Here is a 13820-nt window from a genome sequence, read left to right on the forward strand (position 1 = left end):
TATAATGCAATAAGATGCATTACTCATATTCCTTAATAACGATAATGACCATTTTTGACGCCAAGAAGTAAATTTTTGCACTTTTGTGCATGTTTTTTTTTTTTTTTACAGTCTATGATTATACGGCGAACACTGAAAGTTCTCATTAATTTCTGTAGTATTCTACACCAACATGTAACAAGAGCGAACATAATTCTACAGTAAATGTATACATTTAAAGCAGTTAATTTTTTTTTAATTTATATAACACCTGTTTGTACCCAAGATTTGTTTTTCGAACGGGCAATGTATAGGGCTACTGACGATGACGTCACCGACGTTCGACGTACGTTGCTCAGAGTGAGGACCTCGCGGTGCATGGTTTGGAAACAGTGCGAGGAATAATAACTTTGAAACGATAATAAAGTCACCCCAGGCATAAAGAGTCGCATACAGGTATACAGCTATTATAACGTTACGTACTGCATTTGCATGTGAGACAGAAAGTAAAGATTATTTAAATGAGCCATTCATTCATTCATATTCTGTCGGACGTCTGTTGCGCGTTTAGATATTCTAACAGCTTTATTTGAGGCGTTTCTGAATCCTTAACTTTTATATGTATTGTGATTGTCAGTAAATTGGTAATTTGTTTTATCATGTTGCATATGCACATTCTGCGTCTGTGATATTCTCAGTGTTTACTAGGCTCTTAAAATAAACTCGTGGAGCTGCTGTAGATAGCATTGTGCGCAATAATTGTAAAGGAGTGATCGATCATCATATGAAACAACATAAATAGAATCATGAGAGTGAAAGTAAAACCATCTTATACTTAAACTTTTTCCAAAGTAGTCACATTTTGTCTAGAGATTACAGTTTTGCACATTCTTCATGCATGCTACATACTTCTCTGTAATTCCAATCTGTTTTGTCCCATCAGAGCTCGTCAGCATGGAGACAGATCTTTATGATGAGTTTGGAAACTATATTGGACCAGAGCTGGACTCTGATGAAGATGAATTAGATGCAGACGACCGGGAGGCTGATGAGGTGCGTCTGAGATGTTTTATGGCCTGTGTTTATTCCAGCAGAAACCTGTAAATTACACACATCATCTAGAAACTGCCCCCCAAAAAGTTTTTTTTGTGCAAGTTGCTGCATGTATAGTATGAGTGGGATATGAGTGCAGTTTATCTTATTACAGGCGGATGAGGAGGAGGATGATGAAGACCAGGCTGAGGTTGATGAGGAGGATGTTGGCAGTATGGAGGTGGTTCTGCATGAGGATAAAAAGTATTATCCCACAGCTGAGGAAGTTTATGGTCCTGAGGTGGAGACTATCGTTCAAGAAGAAGATACACAACCATTGACAGGTAACAGACATGCTGGTGGGATACTAGTACATGTACTACATCTGCACAAAATCAAGTGTATCTCATTTAATGTCCTCCTCAGAGCCCATCATAAAACCTGTGAAGATGAAGCGGTTTACTCTGATGGAGCAAGAGCTTCCCGCCACCGTCTATGACATGGAGTGAGTGTACTGTTGTGTTGTTTCTCTCTCTTCCTGTTTGTTAGAATGGCATATTGTTACATGCATGTCTGTCTGCAGGTTCCTTGCTGATTTGATGGACAGCTCAGAACTGATCAGAAATGTCACCTTGTGTGGACACTTACACCATGGCAAGGTAAAGGACACTGTTCAGTTTTGTCTAATAAATAAAGGTGCATCATGTGGTGGTTATTATATGTGCTGAGTTTGATTACATTAATCTTGAGGACAAATTAAAATGCATTTGTTTGTCCCCACAGACTTGCTTTGTGGATTGCCTCATTGAACAGACACATCCTGAAATCCGCAAGAGATATGACTCTGACGTAAGTATATATAAAGTGTATTTGTTTATATTAAGCATATTAATATGATTAAAATATACACTTGATTTCAGTTGTGTGCATAAATAAATAAATAAACTGCACATGTGTGGATGTATATGTGTATATATTAATGCTGTCAAATGATTAATCGTGTTTAATCGCATCCAAAATAAAAGTTTTTGTTTACATAATATATGAGTGTGTACTGTGTATATTTATTATGTATATATAAAGACACTCACATGCATGCATATGTTTAAGAAAAATATGTTGTTTAGAAATTATATTTATTTATAATATATATTATATGAATATAAATAGACATGTAAATATTTTCAAAATATATATTTGTATGTGTGTGCATTTATATATACGTAATAAATATACACAGAACACACATGCAAACAAAAATCATGATTAATCATTTGACAGCACTAATACATATATGTGTGTGTGTATATTTATATGTATGTGTGCATATTGCGCATATATATATGTATGTGTGTGTGTGTAACTTTTTTCCTATTATGTTTGTTTATATATTTTCACATGCAGACTGAGGTGTTTTGTTGAGCAGACAAGATGACATTCACCGTTTATTTCGCTCTACACTAACACTGAATATGTTACAATAATGATCTTTTACTTTTTTACAGTTACGATACACTGATATCCTCTTCACAGAGCAAGAGGTAAGAAATCAACTACATCGTCTGATCACAAGCAAGCATGTGCATTCATTTCATGTAAGTTTTTGTGTTTTCTCACAGAGGGGAGTTGGCATCAAGAGTGCACCTGTAACCATGGTTCTGCCTGACTCCCGGGGCAAATCTTACCTTTTTAACATCATGGACACGCCAGGTACTTCCTGCCCTCTTTCCCTCTTCCCTGTTCTCATCTTTTCACACATTAAAAAGTAGCTGACATATGTTTAAAATACCACTTAGAAAAATATAAGTGCACACACTATGCTGTGCAAAAGCATATTTATTTCTTGAACTTGTCCTCAGGTCATGTGAATTTCTCTGATGAGGTGACATCAGCAGTCAGACTGTCTGACGGCATCGTGCTTTTTATTGATGCTGCTGAGGGGGTGAGTTCACACATGCACAGTCTACTGCTAATGTCAGGCTTTTGGTTCCAGGACTGCTTATTCATCGTAATACACTCTGTAAATCTCTGTCTTAACATATTGCTTTTTGTAATCTTATGTTATATTTGTCAGATTAAATTAGCTATGTTATGCAAGTATAAAAAATTTTTGAATGTGTTTAGGTGATGCTAAACACTGAGCGACTGATCAAGCATGCAGTGCAGGAGAAGTTGGCCATTACTATCTGTATTAATAAAGTGGATCGTCTGATCGGGGAGCTCAAGCTGCCCCCTACTGATGCCTACTACAAACTGCGCCACATTGTGGATGAGGTCAACGGCTTGCTGAGGTACCCCACTGTGTTTAAAGGAAGAGGTTTTGGTAGATTCAACATGATGTTGAGACAAATCTTAGATCTACTGTTTGTCTGTCACTTGCTTATTGATATTCATTTTCTTTATCAATTTAATTGTTTTTAGCACACTTTTTTGTCTGAAATTCTATAGAATAATCTCTCTCTTTTTCTCTCTCGCAGCACCTACTCCACCGATGAGTCTCTGATTGTGTCTCCCCTGTTGGGGAACGTGTGTTTTGCTTCCTCACAATACAGCATCTGCTTCACTCTTGGCTCCTTTGCCAAAATCTATTCAGACACCTATGGTGAGACACGCAAATCAAAAAACCCAATTTCAAATGCATCCTCAATGCTTCTGTCTGAAAACTTTAACCTTTTTTTTAACCTCAATTGTTTTACAGGTGACATCAACTACATGGAGTTTGCTAAAAGACTGTGGGGAGACATTTACTTCAACCCTAAAACGTGAGAATCTCAAGCTAATTTTAATTCAAAGACAGTTTGCTGAATGACAGGGTGTTTTTTTTTTGGTTCTCGAATGTAACTGTCATGTTTTGTGCATGTCAGGAGGAAATTCACAAAGAAAGCCCCCAACAGCAACTCTCAGCGCAGCTTTGTTGAGTTCGTACTAGAGCCCCTGTACAAGATTCTTTCACAGGTGAGAAATACACTGCAGGCATAGGCAGTCAAACAAGCAGGCTGTATAACTGTGGTGTGTCTGTAGGTGGTGGGGGATGTGGATACGTCTCTGCCTCGTGTGTTGGATGAGCTCGGCATTCATCTGACTAAAGAGGAATTAAAGCTCAACATCAAACCTCTGCTGCGCCTTGTCTGTAACCGCTTTTTTGGAGAGTTTACAGGCGAGTGTCTTATTTTTGTGCTCTTGTGTTGTTGCAATAAATCACAATTCTTGCACACGTGTCCGGTTCGTTCAGTCTAATGATATGTGCTAAATCGACAGGCTTTGTGGACATGTGTGTGCAACACATACCATCTCCTCAGGGGGGTGCCAGAGCCAAGATAGAGCACAGCTACACGGGTGGACTGGACTCAGACCTCGGAGAGACAATGTCTGAGTGTGATCCTGATGTAAGTGTGACATTCAGCTTGTAAAATGTTTTAAAGTTTGTTTGTTTTTTTTCATAAAGAAAATCGGTAACACTTTAGTATAGGGACCAATTCTCACTATTAACTAGTTGCTTATTAGCATGCCTATTATTAACATATTGGCTGTTTATTAGTGCTTATAAATCTCACATTCTGCGTGACCATATTCTACATCCATAATCCTATCCAATACCTAAATTTAACAACTACCTTACTAACTATTAATAAGCAGCAAATTAGGAGATTATTCAGGCAAAAGTCATAGTTAATGGTTTGTTAATAGCAAGAATTGGACCTTAAATTAAAGTGTGATCAAAATATCTTACGGATCCCAATAATTTTAAAGGTAGTGTATACATGAATATGAATTGGCACAAAATATAAATGGAAATCGTTGCCATTGCCAATGTACTTTTTTTATTAGATAAATAATAATAGATAACTTGCGGTTTAGAGCATACAGACAAAATGTTGTGGCAGATGCTTTATGTCTGTGAGCGACAGTGTGTCAGACACTTATGAGAATAGCCGATCAATTTGATGACAGGCTTTGGCTCTGGCATTTCAGAATAACCAAAGCAAAATGTTTTCTTTTCTTCTCTGAAAGAATTATTCCTTCACATGGCTTTTTTTGGTGGGCATTTTAGAATTGGACATTGTCTTGGCAAATAAAAATGTGTCCACCTCTAACAAGCCTAAAATGTAGACACAGGCCCAGAGAAGTAAGTCAAACTCTTTTATTCTTTCTTAGGGTCCACTGATGTGCCACACCACCAAGATGTACAGCACAGATGACGGCGTACAGTTCCACGCGTTTGGTCGAGTCCTGAGCGGAACCCTGCAGGCGGGCCAGCCGGTGAAGGTCCTGGGAGAGAACTACAGCCTGGAGGACGAGGAGGACTCACAGATCTGCACTATCGGACGCCTGTGGATTTCTGTCGCAAGGTGTCCGTCACACTCTGTCTTTCTGATTGGTCATTTTTTGCTAGCATTATTAGTCCATGGTCCCCCATTTTCCACAACAATACTTGAAGGCCCCTTGTCTTTTCTAGTTGTTGAGGATTTAAAGGGATAGTTCACCCAAAAATGAAAATTCTCTCATCATATACTCACTCTCAAGTAGTTCCAAACCTGTATGAATGTCTTTGTTCTGCTGAACACAGAGGAAGATATTCTGAAGAATGTGGGAAACAGAGCAGTTCTGGGGCTCCATTGACTTCCATAGTATTTGTTTTTTCCTACTGTGGAAGTCAATGGTGCCCCAAAACAGCCTGATTACAAACTTTCTTCAAAATATCTTCCTTTGTGTTCGGCAGAACAAAGAAATACATACAGGTTTGGAACTACTTGAGAGTGAGTAAATGATGACAGAATTTTTGGGTGAATTATCCCTTTAAGAATAAGAATTATTTATTTGTGTGTGTGTGTGTGTGTGTATGTATTCAGTGTATAAATATGATTTGATTAATTTGGTTCTAGAAGTCGCACTTTAAAAATTTGGGTTTTTCAAGACTAATATATTATATTAATGCTTGTTTTTTCTTATTGTAAATCATTTTATGTCTATTATCTTGAGACCCAAAGATAAAAGTAAAAGATATTATTGGAGTACGTTTTAAAAGAAAATACTATCTTAGTCTTTCTATTTAAACATTTCAAGCTTATTTCAATGTATTATTTGTGGTTTCTGTGTATGTTTTGTAAAAATGTACTATTTCTGAGTAAATCATACATCAGTTTCTTTACACTGTAGTCTTTATAAATGTTATGTTTTATGTGTTTCTGTAAGGTATCAGATTGAAGTGAATCGTGTCCCTGCTGGTAACTGGGTGTTGATCGAAGGATGCGACCAGCCTATTGTTAAAACGGCCACAATCACAGAGCCCCGTGGAAATGAAGAGGTAGGAAAGAAAGATATCCATTCGAAAACAAATCAGTCTTTCTTTGAGACTTTGGAAGTTGAATGTGCCTTGTATTGTGTGAGTAGGCTCAGATCTTCAGGCCATTGAAGTTTAACACCGCATCAGTGATAAAAATTGCTGTGGAGCCGGTCAATCCCTCAGAACTGCCCAAGATGTTGGATGGACTCAGAAAAGTCAACAAAAGTTATCCGTCACTTACAACAAAGGTAACACTCCCTAGAACAACCCACGGTACCAATTTTGTTTTAAAACCATATCTTTTGATGTTTTAAGCCTCTGGACCAAACCAGATGTTATATATTCTTGCACTGGCAATCAGCAGGGTTACTTTATCAAGATTCATAACTATGACGTGTTGCAGTCTTTTTACTAACTTATTTCTTGTTAATCTGTGCTGGTTTGTGTGTGTTCAGGTGGAAGAGTCAGGTGAACATGTGATTCTTGGTACAGGTGAGCTGTACCTGGACTGTGTTATGCACGACCTGCGGAAGATGTACTCTGAGATCGATATCAAGGTGCTCTTTTGCTTTCATAGAAATGTCTTTCCTCTCTTTTTGCCTATGCTTTTTGTGTTAATGTGATTCCTCTTTGATCTCTCACAATAGGTGGCTGATCCAGTAGTGACCTTCTGTGAGACTGTGGTAGAGACGTCCTCCCTGAAGTGTTTTGCCGAAACGCCCAATAAAAAGTAAGGAACAAACGTCCTGTATCTCAGCACCACCATTTAGAACTTGAGTTGTGAAGATTTGATTTTAAATGTGACCTGGACAGGATCAGTCTTGACATGCATCAGTGTTTATATAAGAATGTGTGATTTGTGTGATTGGCAGGAATAAGATTACCATGATTGCCGAGCCGTTGGAGAAGGGTCTAGCCGAAGACATTGAGAATGAGGTGGTGCAGATCACGTGGAACAGGTAAAATAATATGTCAGATCTGTAGAGAACTTATGGTTATATGTAACACAAAGATGTCTTTCTTAATATTAAATATTAAGATGCATAACTGTTTTCAACACTGATAATGATAAATGTTTCTTGTGCACCAAAAATTTTCATAGTATTAACTGTATTTTTGATCACATATATGCAGCCTTGGTGTGCATAAGAGACTTCTCTCAAAAACATTCATCTATTTAACGACCACATTAAACTTTTAAGTGGTAGTTTATGGTGTGCAGTTCAACCGACAAGATCTATAATCTGTTAACTATCCTAAAACCAATAAATGTATCTCTCTTTTTCTCGCTATAGAAAAAAGTTGGGAGAGTTTTTCCAGACGAAGTATGACTGGGATTTGCTAGCAGCTCGTTCCATTTGGGCTTTTGGACCTGACACAACCGGACCCAACATTTTAGTAGACGACACTTTGCCCTCTGAGGTAATTTGCATATCAGCAGACATTAATCATGCTCTGCAAGGTTCATTTATATTCATTAAATCATTGTAATAATTTTTTATACAATTCAGCTGTAATTGCAAATGAAAAAAATTCAGGATATTTGACTTCACCTCTCCTTTGACTGTATTGACATAAATTTGAAAATAGTGCCTTTGGCCATTTAAATGTAGATGTGTGTGTGTTTAAGTCTTTTGGCAAGGATGTGTTGGTGTGTCATCGTTTGGTATGTGCTTGCCAGGCAATAAGAGGTGTGAAAAAAATTGGCATGTCACATATGATTGCATGTGACACGGTGTGTCTGTTTTTGTGAGAGGTCATGCACTGGCGTACTTAACTTGTTGACAGCTACATAACTCAATAAATGATCTGTCTTCTCTCTCTGTGTGTGTTGTAGGTAGATAAAGCTCTTCTCGGCTCAGTTAAGGACAGCATTGTACAGGGCTTCCAGTGGGGCACACGCGAGGGTCCTTTGTGTGATGAACGTAAGACAGTGCATGATATTTTATTTAAGAACTTTCAATGGTTATGAAGGCTGAACACTCTAAAAAGCACCACAGAATGAATAAAATGATCGTAGGGTAAATATACTTATTTAAAGGGTCATGAAACCCTAAAACACATTTTTGAGATGTTAACATATATGTACAGGTTGCACATCATTGAAAACAATAATGGCACTCATGATGTCTATTATTAAGTGCAAAGTGGTTATTTGTTCATTTTTTGGAGCAATTTTGTTTTTCCTGTTCAAAAAGCAAAGTTGAACCAGCGTCACGAAAAGTGACTTATATGCATTAATTTGCAGTGACTCCCACTTCTCCACAGCTTTACATGCCCATTTCTTGATTCTTTTTCAAATTTGAACGACCAGTGATAAAACAAGGGGGTTTCATGACACTTTAAGTTAGGGATGCTCTGTATATTGGTATTGGTTGATATTTGATATATATCAGCCAAGGTAACACTTTAGTATAGGGACCAATTTTTCACTATTAACTAGTTGCTTATTTGCATGCCTATTATTCACATATTGGCTGTTTATTAGCACTTATAAAGCACATATTCTGCATGATTATATTCAACATCCCTAATCCTATCCAATACCTAAACTTAACAACTACCTTAATAACTATTAATAAGCAAAAGTTAATGGTTCATTAATAGCGAGAATTGGACCTTAAAATAAGCCAACATTGGATGTTTTATATATTTTATTTAGTGCTGTCAAACTAATCGCATCCATAATAAAAGACTCCTCGTCGAAATTTTGTATTAGCAATTTTATTGTTTATCAGCCATAAAATGGCAGTAATTATCATCCAGAATGTTAATATCAGTTTATTACTTTGTTAAATGTCATGGATCTCAAAATTTGCACATTTGTAGCGTTAAATGTTCTTCCCCTCTTTTCCTTTCGTTGCTGTCTTCTACCCTCACAATTAAAAAGGCTGTTTTTGCTACTGTGCCTTTAAGATTTTCATATGCAAATGACCTCTTTGTAAATGGCTACAGTTTGGTGTTTGTGTTTGTATGAAATAATAAATCTATCTCCTTGTCGCTCCCTGCATTCAGCAATCCGCAACGTGAAGTTTAAGATCCTGGACGCAGTGATCGCACAGGAACCACTGCATAGAGGAGGAGGACAGGTCATCCCTACAGCTCGCAGAGTCGTCTACTCTGCCTTCCTGATGGTAATCTATCCTTCCATAGGTCTATTTAGCCACCTCTCTTCTTTCCCCCTCTTCCTCTATTTCCTTTCTCTGCCTAATCATTGTTTCCATTAGTCTTATTGGACTGTTTCATTCAATTACGTGATCCATTAACTCCGTTCAGTAGATTAAGTTGATTATCGTAATTGGTTTCTCTCTTGCTCACTCTCTTTTTCCTCGCTTTGTGATTGGTTGGTTTCTGTAGGCCACGCCCAGGCTGATGGAGCCTTATTACTTTGTGGAGGTTCAAGCCCCTGCTGACTGCGTTTCTGCTGTGTACACGGTGCTGGCACGCAGGAGGTACAATGCACACAAACAGAATGAGGACATTGCTGACTCCTCGTCTGTTAACACATACACTCACATTAAGCAGATTGGAGCTGAAGGCAGCAAAAGTCAGCAAGTCTCTAATAAAGACAGTCTCCTTTTAGAACAAGCCTCTGACTGATCTCTTGTCTGTGTGTCCCGTAGAGGTCATGTGACGCAGGATGCGCCAATCCCTGGCTCTCCTCTCTACGCCATCAAGGCTTTCATTCCTGCTATTGACTCGTTTGGCTTTGAAACTGATCTCCGCACACACACTCAGGGCCAGGCCTTCGCGCTCAGTGTGTTCCACCACTGGCAGGTACAAACGCGCCCACATATCTTTTTTTACCTGTCAAAAACACACCAGGTCACATTTCACCCTACAATGAAAAGAAATTCATTGAAATAGGAAATCATATTTTTCATTTTCTTTTACCAAAATATGATTTCTAATTTTCATTTTATTTTGCGACCTTGACTTTTTCATAATTTTTTACATAATGACATTTTAATGGCATTTAATTACAGTAGTATGAGGATTTATATATAAGGAAATTATATTTACATTAATTTGTTAAAATTAAGTAAAATTATTATTAATATAATTTATAAATTGATTTTGATTTGATTTATAAATTGATTACTGTATACTGATTTGTTTTGGGGTTCTTTTTTTTTTTTTTTTAAGTTGTGCTACAGTATTTTTATTGTAAAAAAAATGAATCACCTTTGAAAATTAATAATAGAAAATTTGGTTAAAGAAATTGAAGCCTATTAATTTATTATATAATATTATATAAATTTGTAGATTTATTAATAAAATCGCTATTATTATTAAATTAATTCATGAATTATTGAATTAAAAAAAAGTCTGAATTGGTGAATTTAAAAAGTGAGAATTTGAGGAAGAAAATATAGAAATTTATTTAGACACAATAGTATTTATTGTACTGTAATGTATGGTTATTTTAAAAATCATTATTATATTACAGTATTTTAAACAGATAATCTAAGAATTCTGTAAAAAAAAATTACAAATCTTTTTAATTTTGGGGAAAATGTGACTTGCGTAAGAGTCACCCGTGTGTGAGTGGATTTATTCTGATGTGTTTGATGTTGAGTAGCAGAAAATTGAGTCAGCAGCAGCTTATCTTGGACTCCCTTGCCTTTAACAGTGTGTGTGTGTGTGTGTGTGTGTTTGTGTGTGTGTGTGTGTGTGTCACATGGTATTAGATTTTCTCCACTGTCCGGAGTAATTATTGTCTCTGCCCCTCACTCTAGATTGTTCCCGGTGATCCTCTGGATAAGAGCATTGTGATTCGTCCGCTAGAGCCTCAGCCGGCCCCTCATCTGGCCAGAGAGTTTATGATCAAAACCCGCAGGCGCAAAGTAAGACACGTTTAAGATCTCTGAAATGTCAATCAACTTGTTTAGTTTGAATACGCATCATATATCATTGTCATAATCATCTCTCTCTTCCTCCAGGGTTTGAGCGAGGATGTCAGTATCAGCAAGTTCTTCGATGACCCTATGTTGTTGGAGCTGGCCAAACAAGATGTGGTGCTCAATTACCCAATGTGATGCGACAAATGAACTTAACTCATCCCATCATTCCCCTTCAGCTTCACCAGACTTGCCCCTTCTACAAATCAATGCAGTTCTGTATGATGGAATTTAAAAACATCTCTTTTTTTATATGTGAAGTGCTAGAAATATCCAGACAGATTACTGTTGTCACAGACTTTCCTAAATTAACCTGTGACCTCCAGGGGCTCCCTTATAATTTTGTTCTTTATTTTTATATTTGACAAGTGTTTTTGTAGTAGAAGATAATGTAAAGCACAGGCAAGTCTTTTTAAAACCTGTCTGAAATCTCTTTAAAGTCTTACATTTGTGTACGTGTGATTAAAAGGATTTGGCCTGTGCATCTGAGTTTGAGGACATTATGGATGTATTCTTTATGATATTGCTGAAGGTGATAGCCATTGTACTTCTCCAGGCTTGAGGACTCTTTGATGTGAAGATGGTTTTGAGATGCAGCATGAAAGTATGCTCAAACTTTGGAAGAGAATATTCAAAGCAGGGGAAACTTCTGCGAACATTTGCTGAATACAGAATTAAAGTGAAGAACATGCAAAGGGCAGGAGACACGCGTCTGCATGCATGCAGGAAAAAGCGGATCCGTATAATAGACACTGCAGAAGCAGATCTAAGGAAAGTTGACATGAGTGAAGGCCATTCAACAGACATGAGTCTGACATTTCAGTGAATGTCACAGACGTCTTTTTGTTACTGTGCCCTTTTCTTAAAAAAAAAAATTGACAAAATATCCAAGGCATTTCAAGAAAAATCTTTATTATAAACCTTTATTTTGTGGAAAACACTGATAAAAATTAGAGAACAGTAACCATTGTAGCACGAAAGATTACAACAGAAATTTTGGAGGATGCTTGCAGGGAAAGTAAATGTTGCTGAAAGAGGTTATAAGAGGCCCAACTCCGCTTCCTCCTCCACCTTTCACTGACTGCTTCATGCACTTGGGCTGTAGTCTTTCCCCAGTTAGAAGCCGAACAATGTTTTCAATCAAACCCAAATAAAATGCAACTTGCTTTCTTCACTAAAGTGAACTTTGGAGCAGTTCTCCTCTCTTCACACAATATGCTCCTCAGCAATGGTGAGCTTAGCCTTTTGATTATTTCTGCTAATGAGAGGTTTGGTCATTACAGAGAGCACTTTCAGTCCCAGTTCTCTTAAATGTCCCGAGACCGATCCATACCCCTTTCAGCCCTGGCAAGCAATTCCAGCTGCAGTGTTGAACCCATTCCCCAATGAGAGTCTCCACATAATCATGTCCTCTTGTACATTAGTCTTTCGTGGACAACCAGCCTTTTTGGGGGACTTGAATAAATTGTAAACCTGCAATATTGGAGAAATCACAGATCTGGGACTTCTCTTGCAGTGGCTGAAAGGTTCGTCCCTTTGGCCTTCATCTGGAACATTGGCAGAATGCTGCCAGTTAAATAGGGTTTGTCATATAATTAAGGAAATTAGCACCAGGTGCCAGGTTAACGTGCATTTAAAAAACATAACGTCATATGTCAACATGAGAGTACGGGAATAATGACTTTTTTTTTTTTTAAACAATCCCATAAACGATAATGCTAAAATAAAAAGGAATGCTAGAAAAACAAAAGTATAGCCTAGATAAAAATAGTAAACTACAAAACAAAATTTATATAATCCACAGCTTTACTGACATTGATTATATTTTCTGACATTTATCTAATCAAAGTTTGTGTGTGTCAGATGGAATCATAATTTGAATTCAGAAACGAGGTGTTTGTACACGTGTCTGTGGGTAAAATGGTGATGAATAATCAGTTTGGACTACATTGCTGATCCCCTGCATGAATGATGTGTGTGTTTGTGTGTGTGTGTGTGTGTGTGTGTGATGTAAATATGTGAGATGGCTGTGGCAGCATGAGTGACAGGATTTTTAAGTAATGCTCTCATTCACATCACATACCACTTGCATAATACAATATATCTGACAACTCTTAAAGCTTTATTAACCAGAAATGTGTCTGGAAACACAATATCTCCTTTTTAAACAAGTTTTTCTTAATTTCACCAAACAGAAATACATAATGCTCCTGTGGAAAGTACTTAGCTACTCAGCTAAGATTGTCAGGCAGCTCAGAGGTGGTCTCATTATTGAAAATCTAACCTGCCTGTCAAGAGAGAAAGGGGAGGAAGGACTGAATACCAGGGTCACTTTCTAGCAGAATAAATGGTGAAATAATATTCTCTGTGAAAGTCTTCTCCCAAGGTCTTGGCGTACTAGTGTGTTTTTCTATATTTAGCAGGGATTTTCAAATTGTGCTCAAAGGTTGTGTGTGAATGTTTGTGTTAGTGTGTGTGTTTCGGCACGTTTCACATTCGCTGCCATCAGACCAGATGCCGTGGGCTCTGCACAGTCACACTGCATATACACACACACACATTCTGCCTCCGAGTCAAAAAACTGTCATAATACAATCACATTATGAGTCAGAAATCTTGTAATA

The 13820-nt window shown here is 37.4% G+C and overlaps 1 protein-coding gene across 1 annotated transcript; it reads left to right on the forward strand.

The window, feature by feature from the left end:
• The first annotated feature begins 312 nt into the window (after positions 1–312).
• On the forward strand, positions 313–12378 carry LOC306850647 (116 kDa U5 small nuclear ribonucleoprotein component). The gene is made up of 28 exons (XM_079386391.1): positions 313–435; positions 923–1032; positions 1187–1355; positions 1438–1516; positions 1595–1670; positions 1795–1860; positions 2517–2552; positions 2631–2721; positions 2871–2953; positions 3136–3302; positions 3489–3613; positions 3710–3773; positions 3876–3966; positions 4033–4168; positions 4270–4397; positions 5167–5360; positions 6205–6316; positions 6403–6543; positions 6751–6852; positions 6943–7025; positions 7168–7254; positions 7591–7717; positions 8133–8220; positions 9311–9429; positions 9653–9747; positions 9919–10072; positions 11035–11142; positions 11239–12378. Exons 2-28 carry the CDS (start codon positions 934–936, stop codon positions 11332–11334), a joined length of 2916 nt encoding a protein of 971 aa, XP_079242517.1. The 5' UTR covers positions 313–435; positions 923–933; the 3' UTR covers positions 11335–12378.
• Positions 12379–13820: the final 1442 nt, after the last annotated feature.

Source organism: Barbus barbus (assembly GCF_936440315.1).
Source record: "Barbus barbus genome assembly, chromosome: 3".
Taxonomy (NCBI): domain Eukaryota; kingdom Metazoa; phylum Chordata; class Actinopteri; order Cypriniformes; family Cyprinidae; genus Barbus; species Barbus barbus.